Here is a 17,223-nt window from a genome sequence, read left to right on the forward strand (position 1 = left end):
TTTGAGGTGGTAAATACTCATGAGTGCTCCAGGCGAGCTGGTAAAGCTCAGTCCCCTCTCAGGAGAGGGTGAAATGAAGGCAGAGGGAGTTTGAGTGCTCAGGTACTGCTGATTACAGAGGCAGCCAGTGACATGGGGGAGGCTGAAACCAAAGGCTCTCAGTCTGCTCTCAGAGAAAAAACAGTATTTCCTCTGAAATCACAGTTTTCCCTCATGGAAAGCCCTGTTCAGATGGCTTGCATATGCCATGGGCATGATACAGGCAATAAAGCTTTGTAATAAGCTACTGTCCAGATTGATAACTGTAAGGAGCATCTCATAATGACCACAACATGATTAGTCATGATACATGTGTGATACCCATGCTCATTATTACTGGCCTCCAGAGCAGCACTGCTGAGTCCTGCCAATGTGCTCAGTTTAGTATCTGGGAGAGACAATACTGCAATTACTGCCAATGTATGCAGGAAAATTTGGAAGCAGCTGGTTGGGGATTCTGCACCAGGCTGGCAATCAGGAGCACAGCAGAGCATGGGAAGGTAGGAGCTGCAAGAGCTAACTTAGATTATCTGGATCCAATGAATTATTTTAAATATGTCTCTGGGTGTGCCCATTTATTTTAAACGGTTGTCTTGCAGAACAGAAGGCATGCATGGGACACTGGCATGAAAAACACAACATCTGCACTGGAGCTGATGAAACCTATTTGGAAACAGCTACATACCAATTTCATACCAATATTTGATGTTGTTGCCCACTTATAAGGCAGAGAGAAATTTTCTTTTTCTTGCTGTTGCGCCCATTAGATTTCTCGTGAGCCTGTGACATTTAATTTCATGTGCATTTTTTATGTCATGACACAGGGACCCATGTGCCATTGAAAAACACAAACATACCTGAGCACCTTGGAAAGTCTGGGAAAGTGGAATTAGAGCTGTTTCTAGCCATGCAGACTACCACAAACATGACAACCTTCCACTTCACACAGAGAGCTGAACTGAGTCAAAGACTTCAATCCTTTCCTTCAAAGGCAGTGTAAAGTTTCCAGATAGAAACACATTTCTGTTCCTCAAGGATACTGCTGCCCTGTGTGGGAGGAGTCCATTTTCCAGGCTTACTTGCAGGAGATGAAGGCAACTCACACTAGAACAAATCTCTGTTTGAAACTGAGAGCTTAGCACATGCCTTCTAAATGTCCCCTAAACACACAGTAGCACGTACATTTTGAAAGTTCCAGAGTCCATCTGCTGTTGTAAGGAAATTTCCTCAACAGCAGCAAGTAACTGCAAAAGCAAAAGAGTTGCTAATTCTGCTGTGCATTTTGTTTTGAGGAGGTGCTCAATGTTCCTGTTGGTAAAAACACATTTCTGTGACTTGTGGGAAAGAACCTTCTGGTGAACCTTCATCTTGATAAAGATCTTCTTCTTCTGCACTGACACAGTGTCACTCACACTGGACAGAAACACCCTGCCCAAGAGAAATGTAACATTGATGCACAAAATAATAAGGTTTTTTTTGTCTCTTCACAGCCATTCCTTGACATTATCACATGTATCATTATGAGTAACCACCACACTCTCTGATAATTGGAAATAACCAGGAAGTTGTTCAGCCCCAAGGAACCAGTTCACATCCCCCTTGTGCTAAACAAGTATCCAAAAAAGGCCTAGCAGCTCCTTGCCAAAAACATCTGTAAGTTCAAAAGCAAATAATCTGAACCAAAATAATCAAGAAAATTAATGGAATAAAAATCTGCTTAGGGCTATTAAACCCTGAGATAAATCTTTGAGTCAGAAGATCTCTGAACCACACTTTTCAGATTGAAACTTTTACTTTCATTAACAAAGAAGAACACAAGAAGTAGTAGCTGTAATGTACATCTCTCCTGTACATGAAATAGAGATAAAAATAACATAAATAATGGCAGTCAATGAGAAACAGATTGTTCAGTCTTCTACATGCTAATGCAAACTAATAAAACTGTATTTGAAAAGCAGCAAGGTCTACACAGCAAAGTACAGCCAGGGAGTACCTGTGTAGCGTGCTAAGACATTTTATGCATTATTTGAAGGGAAAAGAAGTAACCCTTCATCTGCTTATGTGGTGACACACGAGTGTGGATGTGAGAGTGCTGAAGCTACAGACAAGCCTGAAGTTATGACAGTAAGAGAGGGACTATCATGTCCTGAAAGAACATAACATCCAAGAATGATTGAAGCATATTGTGGGGGGAAAATGAATGAGAATAGGTGAAAGGAAATTTAGTGACTGCTGGACTAAAGAAAACATTGCTTTTGTGAAGGATAAAATTCTGATTTTTCTCCTCTGGATGTTGCTATTTGTTGCAGATGAGCGGGCCTCAATTAAAGGAACTGAGCTCTGTTTGGACAGGCTTGTCTGCTCACTACAACTTTCCTTCAGGATTAGACTCATTATTTGAATTTCCAGACCTTCAACAGTGCTATGTTCATAACGTGTGAAAGAAAATTTAACTGATTCAATTGGGAAAATTCTCTTTATATCACTGAATTTTATGGACAAAAAGATCCTTGAAATGTATTTATCGTAATATGGCACAAGTAGAACAAAATTCCGCTGGTCTTTACTGAGCTTTGGATCAGGGGCTTGTCAAAAAAAAAAAAAAAGCGAGATTATCACACAAACATAATATTTAATCTCCAGATATTCTGTTTCAAACAGTGTAATTGAGTTCAATAGCTCCATGTTTGTTATTATGGCCTATGCATAGAGATTAGCATAAAGAAAACTATGGGGGGAAATGTCATACATACACCCACACACCTATGCAAATACAATTATAATTGCCTCTGTAGTTCACAGTAAACCTTTTATGGGAATCACTACGCCTATTCTGTCTAAAATAAAATCTGTTAGGTAAAAATGTTTGTAGCAGAACTTTGTTTTGTTTAGCATTAAACAGCCATGTCCAGCTGGGACTGTTGATGGAGCCTTGCCTGTGCACACATACATGTCTGTGTTTATCTATATCACACAACAAAGCTGGCCTGCTAAGCCCAGCCTATGCTTCAGCCACATTAACAATTTCCCTAATCAGCATCCACTTGTTGCATTTCCTTTAGAAAGACCAAATCTCTCTGAAATGTATCAGAGGTTTCCTGGTATCCTGTCACCCAGCAGGCCTTTGAGCAGCACTGCAAATCCCTGGAGGAAATGAACTCCTTCCATCTTCTCTCTGTAGCTGCATGGAGCCTTGCACAGGGGGCTGGGGTTTATCTGGGGCCCCTGGGTACGACTGCCATACAAGTGGGAGCTAATAACAACAGAGCACCACAGATCCCTGAGATGCACTGGCTGTAAGGAAAAAAGAAACCTGGTCCATAATAATGAGGATGTTCCATGTCTGGTTGTATGTATAAATACAGTTGAAATGAGAGGGGTGGATGAAGATCTTGGGTACATCTCAGCAATCTCAATCTGACTTTTCAGACAATGTCAGTATAAATAAATTATGGAGATTTGCGGAAAAGTTACAAGGATTTGAGATTCCCATTTAAGACAACTCACTGAAATGTACCTATGAACAGCCATTTTATTTTTCTTTTTTCTTCCCTTTTTTGTAATCCTTCCTTTCCTTTCCTTTCCTTTCCTTTCCTTTCCTTTCCTTTCCTTTCCTTTCCTTTCCTTTCCTTTCCTTTCCTTTCCTTTCCTTTCCTTTCCTTTCCTTTCCTTTCCTTTCCTTTCCTTTCCTTTCCTTTCCTTTCCTTTCCTTTCCTTTCCTTTCCTTTCCTTTCCTTTCCTTTCCTTTCCTTTCCTTTCCTTTCCTTTCCTTTCCCCTCTCCTTTCCACCCTCCCCACCCCCCGTTCTTTTCTTGCCTCCCATGAATTTCCTGTTTATGGTGATTGGGCACTTGGGCACTTGGTCCTTCCCTCCATTCCACCACCTTGGACAAAGATTGTGTCCCATGGGATGAGGGTGGGTGGTTTTTCCACCAGCAGAGGCAGGATGAGGCCCATGGAGCTGAGTTCTGCTTCTCCCTTCTGCTACCATCAGCCACAAGGCACAGGGCTGGCCCTGCCTGCTTCAGGTAGGTGGAATTCCCAGGCAGGCAGGGGACGAGGCAGGGAACAGCCAGCCCGGTGGATACACCGCCATTTGTGTGAAAAATTCTCAGGGAAAATTCTTTCTCTCCCTCTCAGGCCCCTAAACTCTTTGTGAATGGGGCCAGTGCAACATGTGGCCTTTCACCTCGCCCAAGAACCACTGCCAGACAGCCACACTCAGAGAATTGTTTGTTAATAGTCCAATTAGATAATTGCCATCTTTCACTCCTTTTGCTCTACGTTTCCCATAAAGGAATGAATAAGGAGAGAAGCATGAAGAGGGCTTCTGCCCTGCAAGGTGACAAGAAGGACTGGAGCATGCTCTTTGCACAAGGCCATTTGCTTGAATTGAATCATTGTAGCCTAATCAATGGTCTTATTGGATTACTGGCTGTTGCGGTTCTCAAAGATATTGTAGCAGAGACAATGAAATAGCTAGAGTAAAACTTTTTTCTCCTTTAGTGGATCACGCAGTTGAGATTTTTCACGGGCTATCTCTCTCCCTCTCTCTCTCTCTCTCTCTTTCCCTTCCTCCCTCCCTCCCTCTCTCTCTCCCTCTTTCTCCCCCTCTCTCTTTCTCCCCCCTCCTGGATCCACTGCACACAAAGCTGGCTTTTTTTTTTTTTTTTTTTTTTTCAATGAGCAGGCTCTGCGAATAGGTTCAGTGTTTGCGAAGGTGCAGAATTAGCAGACACACATGCATGCACACATACACACACACACAGAGGGAGAAGCACAAAAAGCAAGTATCGGGACTGAAATAAGGAGAGGTAGGAGTTTAAGATGGCTGTCTGTGGGGAGATGTGTTAACGAGGATTTCTGCTGGCCAAGATAACCTGCTTCCTTGGAGAGATCTGCTTGAAGGAAGAACTTTTTGGGTGTGTGCGTTCTGGGGATCTGTTTGTTTGTTTACAATTCAGGGGGCTTTTTTTTTTTTTTTTTGCTTTTTCTGCACCCCCCCTGCAACTGCATTTTTTCAGCCTTTCCTAGCAGCTTTATTCAGATTTATTTGGCGTGCTTTGGAGAAAGCCACTATATAATCGGGAGGTCAAAGGCAGACTGAAGAAAGTTAATAATGGCTGCTAATGGTGCTAACAATTCAGGGTGAATCTTGTCAAAAGTTGGTTTTTTTTTTCCCCTCTCCCCCACCCTTTTTTTCCTCTCTCCTTTTTTTTTTTTTTTTTTTTTTTTTTTTTTTTTTTTTTTTTCTGGAAGTCTCAGTCTTTTGATTGTGTGTTTCCTGAAAGCAAGACCAATCATTTCAGTTTATTCACTGGCTAAACTCTACTTGATTGGGGACAAGCACACAAACCATCCATTACGATCTGATATATTATCCAAACAATTTAGTGTATTCATGAGGTAACCTAAATGTGGAGGCTGCAAAATTACCCGTAATCAATTGAAACAGCGAGTGCGCGTCCCTCTGTGTGTCTAACAACTACATGTCTCTGTAATAAGGCAGACATTAAATCATTTTAGAGTTGTACTGTTGAGTACCTGATCACTGGGCGCTCTGGGAAGCTGGACAGTCACATTAGGACGCTGGGACTGAGGAAGCCGCTGCTTTTCCAGTGGGATAAAACCCGATCTTCCTTACTCAAGGTGCTTTACAGATCCCCACCGATCTCACCCTAAGTCGTGCAATATCCAGCATAGACTTCGTCTTCTTCTTCTTCTTCTACTCTTCTATAATTTTTTTGTTATCGTTGTTGGCGCTTTTTTTTTTTTTTTGGTTTTTTTGTTTTGTTTTTATTGCACTACATGTTTGGGAAACAAGACAAAATGGACGTTAGATGCAGTTCAGAGACTGAAGCTAACCGGGTCTCGAAGAACGGACATAAAGAGGGCAAGGAAAGCAAAGGGTCTGAAGGAAATATTTCTACTTCTTTTTTGAAGGATCAGCAAGGGACTTTTTCTGCCTCTGCAGCTACGGAAGGTTGTAATAAAAGTAAATCTAGTTCGGCTGATCCGGACTATTGCAGGAGGATCCTAGTTAGAGGTATGAGTTTGAGGTGTTTGGCGAGGGTGGGGGAAGGTGAGCCGCGCTCACGCCCGGGAGATGGGTTGATTTTGTCGCTTTGCCTTGGGTCTGGCCCTGGCTCGAAAGCCCTTCCTACGGCTGCGGGGGAGAGACCCCGCTCCGGGCCGGGCTGCGCCCCGGACCCCGCTCCGCCGCCCTTTATCCCGGGGAATTGCCGCCGCCGTCTCGGCGCAAAGTTAAGCCGTGGTTGTTGCTCCCCGGCGCTGCCCCGGAACGGACCGGCCCCGCTCATTGTTGGTTTGTTTTTCCTTTCCTGCCCCGCAGCTTTCCCGGGGTGCCCGTCCCCGCGGGGAGCCCTCCGGGACCGCGTTCCCCCGGGGGCCGCGGCTCTGCCCCGCGGGCCGGGCGCGCTCCCTCCGCGCCCGCGCATCCCGCCCGCGGCCGGCCGCGCACCACGGCGTGGGGCTGCGGGCAGGAAGGCCCTCTCGGAGGGCAGAGGTTCCTTCGGTGCCCCCTCTCTCCGCGTCCGGCAGCCCGTAGGAAAGGGCTGGTTTAAAATAACCACCAGCCCTAAAATAAATGGAGGAATGACGAAGGGGTTTTTAATGATTACTTTTTAATAGTTACACGTTTAATTTCCTTCAATCTTCGTCCTTTCTCCAGGCTAAAATAGCGAAATCATCTTATTCTTACTCCCTCAAAAAAAAAAAAAAAAAAAAAAAGAAAAAATTACCTGAAGAAATTTCAGTTTTATTAAGGTGCGTTTTGGGGAAGGAGGGAGAGAAGAGAATCGGAACAAAATATGTGGGAAGCAGGCCCTGAAAGCCAGAATTAATCCTTACGCCACTGGTTGACCCAGAGAAGGGTCAGATTAAAATGATGTGATTGTCTCTGATTTAAAACGTACCGAGGAGGTAAAATTACGGCAAGTAAAGTTGGGAAGGCTTTAAGGTAACCTGAATCTGGCTCTAGCTTGACAGTCGTGTTAATGAGATTTGTCCCGCTTTCCTTCAGTCGGGGCTACCAGAAAAGTGAGGTTTCTGCGGGCTGGTTGGTGCCTTGGTTTATTTCCCTCCCCCCCTCCTTTTTTTTTTTTTTTTCCCCCTCCTGCTTCTCGTTGCCAAAACCCCAAAGCGGCAGCGGCAGCGGTGCAGGGTGGGCTGGAGGTGTCCCCACGTTCACAGTGGCAGGCAGCCAGGTCGAGGCACTGCTGCCTCCGAAAGCTTTTTTTTTTTTTTTTTTTGGAAGCATGAGAAACTTGTTATTAAAAAAAAAAAAATAAGAAGGATTTCTATTTTGGGGGGGCGGACGGAATGTGTATGGTGGCTACCAGCAAGTCCTAGCCCGGAGCCCAAGGGGAACAAAGAGTAGCCCTGCACTCCAGGCACAAAGCCTGGCCTGAAGGATCTCTCTCTCCCCAGCTTCCCAGAGGGGCCGTGGGTGATGCCGCAGTGTCGCACTGTGAGTGCAATATATTCAAAGTAATTTTTAAATGGGCTGAGGGGATTAATTATAGAGGCCTGGGCCCCCATCGCCCCCTCCTTCCTTCTCTGTTGTGGGTTTTTTCCTTCCGTGGGTGCAGTGGCCAGGTGCAGAGCCTCAGCCGCAGGGACCCTGCTCCATCCCGACTCGTGTCTCGGTTCTGAAGGCGCTGGGGACGGCTCTTTCCCTTGGAAAAATTAGAAAGTATAAAAAGGAGGGGAAAAGCAGAGGAGGGTTGCCTGGGTCTGAAGCTGACTGCGCCTTTCTTTGCCAGATGCCAAAGGTTCAATCCGAGAGATTATTCTGCCTAAAGGGCTTGATCTGGACCGTCCCAAGCGGACCCGCACCTCCTTCACGGCCGAGCAGCTCTACCGCCTGGAGATGGAGTTTCAGCGCTGCCAGTACGTCGTGGGCCGGGAGCGCACTGAGCTCGCCCGCCAGCTCAATCTCTCCGAGACTCAGGTAGCGCCTGCAGGACGGGGAGCCGCGCCTGCCCTGCCCTGCCCTGCCCTGCTCCGCGGGACCCCCTTCTCGGCCCGAGCAGCTCCTTCCCGGCCCGGGCAGCTCCGTGCCCTGCGGGCCCCAAGGACGCGGCCCTGCGCGCCTCCTGCGCCCCCAGCGCAGCCCCGCGGGGCGAGGGGCGAGGCAGCCCCGAGGTGCCCACGCGTGTCCGGCCGGGACGGAGCTGAGGGGCTCGTGGCGCTGGGAACCCGTAATTGCGTGTGTCCCTAACTGCGTGTGTCCTAATTGTGTGTGTCCCTAACTGCGTGTGTCCCTAATTGTGTGTGTCCCTGAGTGTGTCCCTAACTGCGTGTCTCTAAACTGCGTGTGTCCCTAACTGCGTGTGTCCCTGTGTGTCCCTGTGTCCCTAACTGCGTGTCTCTAAACTGCGTGTATCCCTAACTGCGTGTGTCCCTGAGTGTGACCCTAACTGCGTGTGTCATGGGAAGGGGAGCTGCTGGCCAAGGGAGTCCCTCGTGTCCCTGCACCCAGCCCCACTGGGCTCTTCCCGCGGGCGAGGAGGCCCGAGGGCCTGGAGGGAGCTTGGCCACGAAGCCAAACTCCTGCCGGGCCGGGAGCGGCTGCCCCAGCTCCGGCCCGCGGGGATCCGGCCCGGCCAGGCTCGGTGTGCCCGGCTGCCCCAGCTCCGGCCCGGCCAGGCTCGGTGTGCCCGGCTGCCCCAGCTCCGGCCCGGCCAGGCTCGGTGTGCCCGGCTGCCCCAGCTCCGGCCCGGCCAGGCTCGGTGTGCCCGGCTGCCCCAGCTCCGGCCCGCGGGGATCCGGCCCGGCCAGGCTCGGTGTGCCCGGCTGCCCCAGCTCCGGCCCGGCCAGGCTCGGTGTGCCCGGCTGCGCCGAGCCGCCGCCCCCGGGCGCGGAGATTTCGCTGCTGCGGCCTGGGAGAAGCGAGAGGAGGCCGAGCCGCTCCCAGCCCCGGGATACAGGCGCTCAAAGTCGAAGGGGTAGACGGGAACCTTCCCCCAGGGCTGCCGGGCTGGAGATGTTCGGCCTGGGCTTTCCTGGGTATGAGAGATCCAGGGATGGGGCTGAAGTTTGGGCCGTATTTTGAATCCTTCTGTGTCCGAGGGGGAGAATCGCTCCTCCACCGTCCAGAGCAGAAAGGCCGGGGAACGACAGGAGGCCTAAAACTGTGTGAGAGCGCGGGGAAGTATCCAAAAAGTCCAAACTTCTTAAAGCCTGTTTCGTATTTCCACAAAACATCATATAACTAAATTCCCCTGGCACGATAATTAGCTTTTTTCTTTCCTTGCCACATAGGAGTCACAAGTTCAACAGCTTGTAGGTTACAGAACCTGCCATGGGTGGGTTTTGTTGTGTTTTGGTTTGGTTTTGATTTTGCTTGTTGTTTTTTGGGTGACTTCCAGAATTCCTTTTAAAAGTTGAATATTATTTAAAATTATTTGGGGGTAGAGAGAGAGCGTCCAGTTTGGAATACGGGGAAAGAAACTCATTGCTGCTGCTACCCCCAGGAAGGGCAGTCGGAGCGGGCAGCGGCTGCTGGGAGCCGCGGAGTGCCCGGGGCTCCGGCTGAGCCGGCTTAGAATAAAGCGGTGAGAAAGGGCTGGCTCCGTCTCCCGGAGAATTCCCGGCCTGTAGTAAACTAGGACGAAGTGAGAGGTCTGGTTAAAGATGCAGAACGAAAGGCCCCGGGGTCACCCCGAAACCGGGACCAGACAGAGGGTGCGGGGGGCTGTGTTCTGTGAGCGTGGCTTTGTGCGTTTTGGAAGCGCTCCCCGCTGCCAAGCGTCTGCGCCCCAGCCCTCCCCCGCAGCCTCCGGGGGGGCACCTGCCGGGGGGCACCGCTCCTCCCGCCCCGCTGACCCTGCCTCTCTCCCCGGCCCGCAGGTCAAGGTCTGGTTCCAGAACCGGCGCACCAAGCAGAAGAAGGACCAGGGCAAGGACTCCGAGCTGCGCTCGGTGGTGTCCGAGACCGCCGCCACCTGCAGCGTCCTGCGGCTGCTGGAGCAAGGCCGGCTGCTGTCTCCGCCGGGGCTGCCGGGCCTCCTGCCGCCCTGCGCCACGGGCGCGCTGGGCTCGGCGCTGCGCGGGCCCGGCCTGGCTGCAGCGGGAGGCGGCAGCGCGGCGGCGGCTCCGGGCGGCGGCGGCGGCTCCCCGCACCCTCCGGCCGCCAGCGGAGCCGCCGGGCCGCCCCCGCCCGCGGCGCTGCACGGGGCGGCGGCCGCGGGGCACGGGCTGTTCGGGCTGCCGGTGCCCGCGCTGCTGGGCTCCGTGGCCGGCCGCCTCTCCTCCGCGCCCCTGGCCGTGGCCGGCTCGCTGGCGGGCAACTTGCAGGAACTGTCGGCCCGCTACCTGAGCTCGTCCGCCTTCGAGCCCTACTCCCGGACCAACAATAAAGAGAGCGCTGAGAAAAAAGCACTGGACTGACTCTAAGTACCTTCCCCCTATTTATATTTATAGTCTCTATTTGTGGCGGTATTTATGGGACGGGCGGCGGCAGCCGTGCCCCCGCTCCCCGCCGCCCCCGAGCCCCGCGGCGCGGCTCCCTCCGCGGGCCGGGGCGGAGCGGGGCCCGCAGCCCGGGGCAGCCGAGGCGGCGGCCGGGGCCGGGGCCGGGGCCGGGGCCGGGGCCGGGGCCGGGGCCGGGGCCGGGGCGCGGCGAGGGGCTGCGGGCGCCTCCCGGTGCGCTCCCCCTGCGCCGCGGTCCGTCTGTCCGGGCGGGAGGAGCGATCGCGCTGCTCGTTCGTTCGGGAAGGGACGCAGAGGGTCAGCGGTCGGGCCGAGGGTCGGCCGGGCTCCCCTGTATCGGCTTTGGCCAATGCCGAGCGAGGGAGCGGGATTTCGGAGAGAGGAGGATGGAGCTGCCAGGTGATGCCCGTTTTGGGGTGGTTTTTTTGTGTCTCCCAGACTCAGTGATTTCGAAGCACAAAGGTTTTGGGGCCCCACCTGTGGCCCCCGTTTACCCCCACACTCGCTGCACTACAGCCCCGAGCGAGCCCTTAGCGCCAGTCAGGAAATCCTCCAGCAACTTTTCTTTTTCACGGTAAATCTTGATTGTGGGAAGGGCCGAGACTGACTGAACGTACAGTCACGAATAGGGGAGACAGAAACCAGTGGCTGCAGAAATTTTGCATAAAATTGTCTCTTCCTTCGAGATAACACAACGTCCCCCCCTTTTTTTTTTCTCCTTTTTTCCTTTTTTTTTTTTTTTATTTGAATTCCGACGGGCCTGTCCTGCGCAGCTTATCTGCAAAAACAAGTCCACAGACAAATCATGGAACTCACAAATCTGTTTGTATCTAGATCTGTTGCGAGCGTAATTTTAATTTTTATTGCTCTATTTGATTTTTCTTAATAATATCAATGTTCATCTAAACACAAAAAAACCCTGTAGCCTTCCTTCCTCCTAAAATAACCCTCTCGCATATCGCTCACACTTCATTTGAAACGAACGTAAAATATAAAAAGTGTATCTTTTATTGTTATTTTTGTACTTTAAAACACATCTATGTAACAAACTTTTTTTTTTTTTTCATAATTCTTACTGCTATTTTCTCCACAAACATATGTATTTCACCTTCTAGTATTCTGGATCAAATATTTTCTGTTCAATTTTGGTACTTGAATTTGCCACAAAAGGGACGCTGTACTTAGGTAGTTCTTTGGGGGAAAAAATTATTTACTTTGGTTTTAAGTTTCTTATCTTTCTTTGAACTTTAACACATGGCGTTTACAAACTGTATAAATACGTGCCACCAAACTGTAACCAAAAAAGAAAAAAAAAATTACAAAAAGTGGAATGGTTGCTGTAGAATATAGAATTAACTATAGAGCAGAACTGGACAGAAGGAGCTGGATGAAAAGAAAATAGTAATTTTATTGTAAATTATTTACGTCTGAAGTTTCTAGGCAACTAGTCGAAAAAATAATGAATGAATCGAGCGCTGAGCCCTTGCTACTAACTTTTGTTCTGAATGTTTTGGATATTTGGATGTTTTGTATTTATGTGGTGAGAGTGAAATATATTATATCTATATGATGACGGAATTAGGTGTATTTTCGTCTTATATTTGTAGCACCCAAATTGCCTTCATTTACACATGCACTGCAAAAAAAAAAAAATCAACAAAAAAACCAACGAAACTCTATCCCTATTTAACCTGCCCGATTTTTCCTCTTTTTAAAATTCAATTTAATGTTTCATTTTGAGCGGGGGGCTGTGAGGTCCACTTCCTAGAGGGTGATTTCCCTCCTGGGGCAGTTTGGGGCATTCCCAGTCCCGTGCTCGGCTCCGACCCAGCCCTTGCCGCTCTCCCTGGCCCGCGGGGCCGGTGCCCGCCCATGCTCGTGCCCGTGTCCGTGCCCCGGAGGTGCCCACCCTGCCAGGTGCCACCCTGTGCAGGGCACTGCTCACCTCCAGACCTGAGCACACATCCGTGCCTGTGTGACAGCATGCAGGTGTGCAGGCACAGCTAAACACGCTGGCACGGCTTGTGTGCACAAACACAGATATTTAGAGGGGTTTTCTGAGCAGCTCTTGCTTCCATTCTGATGGGCAGCCCAGCCCTGAGGGCTTTTACTGGGCAGGCAGTGCAGGTTTCCAGGAGCCCCCCAGTGCCCTGGCTCCCCAGGCCAAGCCACCTGGGCAGGGTGGCACCTGCTGTCCCCACGCCTTTGCCCTGCCCTCAGGTCCCTCTGTGGCCTCTGCTGAGCTCTACCATGAGCCTGTCCCAGCCAGGGCAGATGCACTGCTCCAGGTTAGGGGGGAAGGATGCAGTGCTGATGCTGATTTGGTTGGTTTTTTATGAAGAGTGTAGAAATGATCTGGGGAAGGGCAGCCGGGGTGAAGGAGGGGATCGCAGGTGACATTTGAAGAGGTGGCACTGAAACTGCTGGTCAAGACTGGAAAACTTCAAGGGGAGGGGAGGGAAAAGCGTTGTAAAAAGGAAAGAGCTGAATGTGACAGAAGAGATCTGCCAGGGAGATCTGGAGGGAGAGGGTGGTTTTCAGTCTGTGCCTTGCTGGACTGCACAGCATCACCCACAGCCCTGCACAAAGAGGGGAGCCCTGGCCTGGGCTGCCTTTGGGAATTCCCTTCCCAAGGAGGGAATTATCACCACCCAAACCCTCCCTGGGCTCCCCTGCCAAACGTGGCAGGAATTGTGTGATGAATTTGCCCTGTCTTGCAGCTGAGATGGGGCCATTTCAGTGCCCAAATTCTCTGCTGCGTTGTGAGCCATGGGAACAGCAGCACAAACGTGTTCTGACAGAGCTGGCTCAGGTGCCCCCATCTAAAAAGAGAATTTCCCTTCTCCTCTGTTTAACCAGAGACTGCAGCAGCATTCCTGTCCCCTCACACAGGTGCCACGAGGCTCTTTTTCCCTGGTTGCTGGCCTGATCTGCAGTCTCAGGCTGGAGCTGTGGTCAGTGTAAGCTCTCTGCTCCCCTTGTAAGGCAGTTTAAGCCAGCACCAGGCTAAATTGCTGACACAATAGCAGAAGCCCTTATTTTACAGCTTTGCAGCCCTCAGTACACATGTGAAGAGCTAGACATTTTTATTCTTATTTCTATTATTATTAATTATTTCTGAATATTAAAAAAAAAAGGGATATGCCTTGAAGTGTGAAGGAGTCTTGTCTAAGCATTCAGGTGAAATAAATACTTCAGGAAATTTTAATTTCTTTTTTTTTTTCTTGTCTCTTCAAATTCCACCTGTCCCACACCTGTATCAGGGGCTGCTTCTGGGCTGGGGTTGGAGGAAAAACCAGAGGCTCCCCAGCCCTGTGCAGGGCTGTCACAGTCCTGTTCCAGTCTCTGCTTGTGACTCAGGACAAAACCCCAAAACCTTTAAAAATTTCAGCATCTCAGAAGCACGGGGTCCCTGAGAGCCAAAACACCCTGCTTTCTACAAAAGAAATATATAAAATATGTTCATCTGCATTTCTCCAAAAAAAAAAAAAAAAAAAAAAAAGGGAATACCACCTGTGTCATTGCATAGGAAAAGTTAAAAATCATTCATACACACATCTACATGTACAGTGAAGCTGAATATAAAAGCTGGTTTGGTTTTTGGTTGGTTGGTTTGGTGGGTTTTTTTTTGTTTTTTTTTTCCAACTACACCAAAGCTGTTCTGAAGCTGTGTGCTGCCCAGAGACCCTACTTGCCTGTTTGCACTGAAATGCTGATTTTCATCCTACTGGAGCAATGAACACAAGCCACCTTCCTGAAGCTATTTGCTGCTGAAAGGTTTTGCTGCATTACTTGCTGTATTTTGATTTGTGGCCATCACTGGGGCATTAGAGCTCAATCAGAGAAATATTTGGCTTATGCAGAGGGAGCATGTGTGAGTGTGAGGGGCAGGAATATTCAGTAGGAAAGGAAATAAACCAAGTATAAATCTATATCTGGCATGAATTTTTAAAGGAAATTACAAAAGGATTTCTGTGGCAGGTGGGCTTCCCCAAACTTTCCCTTAGCAGCAGCTACACATAGGGCTTAGAGTGAGTAAGGATTTACAAAGATGGAGTGCAGCATGGGCTATTTAAATTTCTCCTGAACTCAAGGAATATTTTCACAGGTCCATGGACAATATCTCTCTTCCTGTGGCTCTCAGGAAGGAAAAAGCTCCCAGGGTCAGCTCCAGAGCACCCAGGGAAAACACAAAACAATGTTACACATAGGGAAAAGAGGAATCAGTCTATTTAAAGGATTTTTTCAAAAGCATTTGCCCACCCACTTAACATAGACCTGCTTTTTTTGCTGCTCCTCCATATCCCTCATGCCAGGGATTAGTGCAGGCTCTGACCACCCTGTCTCCATTTGCAATCCTGTCATCAGCCCAAGGTACATGACCTTGTGACATGTAAAAAAGCACACGAGGTCTCTGAGTAACTTCGGAGTATTTGATAACTTTTAAGGAAAGAAAAACACTTTTAAAGAATAACTCTTGAACAGAAGCAAGTCACAGCCACCAGCAAGTGTTTAACAAAATTACCAGGGAAGCTAAAATGAAATCAATGGATGTGATGCTGTCTATGCAACAGCCACAATACAACCTGTGACCCTGGACCACAGCTGTGGCCAAAGTGCTGGCTGGCAGGGGCTGACCTGGAACATTTCTGACTCAGGTGTAAGAACTCCCCAACAAGCACTTTACTCCCCATCTTTCTGCTTCTAATAATTGCTGAGCAACTTAAGCACAGTATTTATTTATTATCTTTCTATATGTAGTTGTTAGTGCTCATGCTTCTCTTCATCTCTGTGTAAGTGACTGATTCTAGTTTGTATATTGTCCTAAACTTTTCTAGTGGAGCTAGTTCCACAGTCAATCACACACAGAACAAAAATTATTACATTTTGTATATGTTTTTATATGTTTAGATGGTTTTTTTAATATGCCAACTTTTTGTTGACATGAATTGTCCCAAGTTCTGTCATTAGAAGTAGCAGAACAGATGTTCCCACCTTCTGCAACCATGTCCTTTTTAATTCTTTTACCATGTTACCTTTTGTCTCCTTTCTCATGAACAATCAAAATAATTTTAACTTCTTTTCATACACAGTTCTTGCAAACTGTACTTAATATAACTGTTTGCCAAGAGGTGCTGCCTTTTTTTTTTCCTTATTCTCACGGTGGAAAAAAATAAAGTAATAAATTCCCAGAGCTTTTTTCTCTTCAGCTATCTTCAACCCATTCTTCTATTTGATCTCCCTGCTGTGAGCAAGAATGAAAACATCACACCAGTGCAAGGATTTGTCCAGAACACAAACCTTCACTTGGCACTTGGTGTCATTGCCAATGCAAGAAAACTGGATCACAGGCCTCATCTGATGAGATGATACAGCCGGGTGAATAAATTCATTTTTTATATTTCAGCTGAAGCAGAAAACCAAGGAACCAGATGTAGGAGGGGGCAAATAAAAGAGTTCAATCCACACAAGGTGGGTCCACAAAGTTTGTCACAGAACCAGGCACACCTACCTGGCAGAAACCTCCTCTTACAGCTCTCACAAGTGAGTGGATTGGCTGCTTAAAGAAACACCACCAAAGGTATGGGCAAAAGCAGGGTTTAGTATAATTTGTGGAAATACAACTTGACAGAGTTTGATGGCAAGGTTCACTCTAAAATTTACTGTACAGGTTAAAGTGTAAAAAGGAAGATCAAATTAGAAGCAATTTGAAATGATTTGTATGGAATCTGGGAATGCAAAAGCAGGTAAAGGTGTAAAGGATATTGATGCAAAGACAAGGGTGCAAAAGGGTTTAGCAGCAGTTAATCATTGAATTCTTTAACATTTACAATAGTGATTCAGTAGGACTCACTACAACAATGACTTAACCAGAGATGTGAGACAGTAACATTCATACCATAATCAATTCACAGGCACACAGGTAAAATTATGTGTACACTGATTTCTGTGGGTGCAAAGGCTCCTATCAAAAGTTCCCCTCAGGTTCAGTGCAATACTCACACCAAATCATTGTACTCACACCAAATCATCAATGCTCACACTGTGCACTTCCTGACAGGCAAGGGTTTCACTCTGAGGAATGTAGAGATGTGGTGGCGTGGGGAATCAGCCTCAGCCTTGTTGTTGTCAGAGATGGTTCCTTGAGTACCACGAGTTTGGCTTGGGAGCTCTGGGAGGTGCCCCAGTCACAGGGAGGTGCTGGTGCAGCTGCTGCAGTCCAGGAGAGCTCAAAGGGTCTCACTTAGGACCACCATTTATAGGGTCACATTGACTTTGGCCATCAGTAAGTTTCCCTCCTGACCATAACCCAAGCCAATAATTGCTGTGCTTTTTTTGCAGCTTCCCAGAGGGCTGTGACAATGGTACCATTCCACCCAGGCTACAGTTCACACTGCTGCCACTCCACTCAGGCCACAGCCCAGGTAAGTGGTTTACCAAGGTTACAAAGGAAAATTGCTTATCCTTTGTTTCCCACCTTTTTTTGGGAAGCTGATGTTTCTGGAACTTTCCACCTCTACCATGCAAGAGCTCCTGGTACAACCAGGGAGTGACTTATGGCTGGACTGGTGTGGTCAAGGGACACTTCACCCCTCAGCTGGTTCCACCAGCGTTTATCAGGAGCTTCTGAGGTCACAGAGCAGGCCCAAGGATGAGGAGGATGGTAGATGAACCACCACAACAGTCCAGAAGCACATCCCTGAAGGTGCATGAAAACCAGTCTGTGAG

General features: G+C 48.6%; 1 protein-coding gene across 2 annotated transcripts; it reads left to right on the forward strand.

The window, feature by feature from the left end:
• The first annotated feature begins 5,249 nt into the window (after window positions 1-5,249).
• VAX1 (ventral anterior homeobox 1) lies at window positions 5,250-16,921 on the forward strand. 2 transcript variants are annotated; one of them, XM_077182828.1, is made up of 4 exons: window positions 5,250-6,085; window positions 7,824-8,011; window positions 9,913-10,458; window positions 16,837-16,921. In XM_077182828.1, the coding sequence occupies exons 1-3, from the start codon at window positions 5,848-5,850 to the stop codon at window positions 10,450-10,452; spliced, it is 966 nt and encodes a 321-aa protein (XP_077038943.1). In that variant the 5' UTR covers window positions 5,250-5,847; the 3' UTR covers window positions 10,453-10,458; window positions 16,837-16,921. The 2 variants fall into 2 exon arrangements, with proteins under 2 accessions (XP_077038943.1, XP_054493559.1); XM_054637584.2 differs by lacking the exon at window positions 16,837-16,921 and having other exon boundaries at window positions 9,913-12,072.
• Window positions 16,922-17,223: the final 302 nt, after the last annotated feature.

The sequence above is a fragment of the Agelaius phoeniceus genome, chromosome 9 (genome assembly GCF_051311805.1).
Source record: "Agelaius phoeniceus isolate bAgePho1 chromosome 9, bAgePho1.hap1, whole genome shotgun sequence".
Taxonomy (NCBI): domain Eukaryota; kingdom Metazoa; phylum Chordata; class Aves; order Passeriformes; family Icteridae; genus Agelaius; species Agelaius phoeniceus.

Bases quoted from the DNA above. Each gene is read 5' to 3' on its own strand.
- VAX1 (XM_077182828.1), top strand. From the start codon at position 5,848: ATGTTTGGGAAACAAGACAAAATGGACGTTAGATGCAGTTCAGAGACT. The intron at 6,086-7,823 runs GTATGAGTTTGA...TTTCTTTGCCAG, and splicing joins CAGGAGGATCCTAGTTAGAG to ATGCCAAAGGTTCAATCCGA. The intron at 8,012-9,912 runs GTAGCGCCTGCA...CCCGGCCCGCAG, and splicing joins TCAATCTCTCCGAGACTCAG to GTCAAGGTCTGGTTCCAGAA.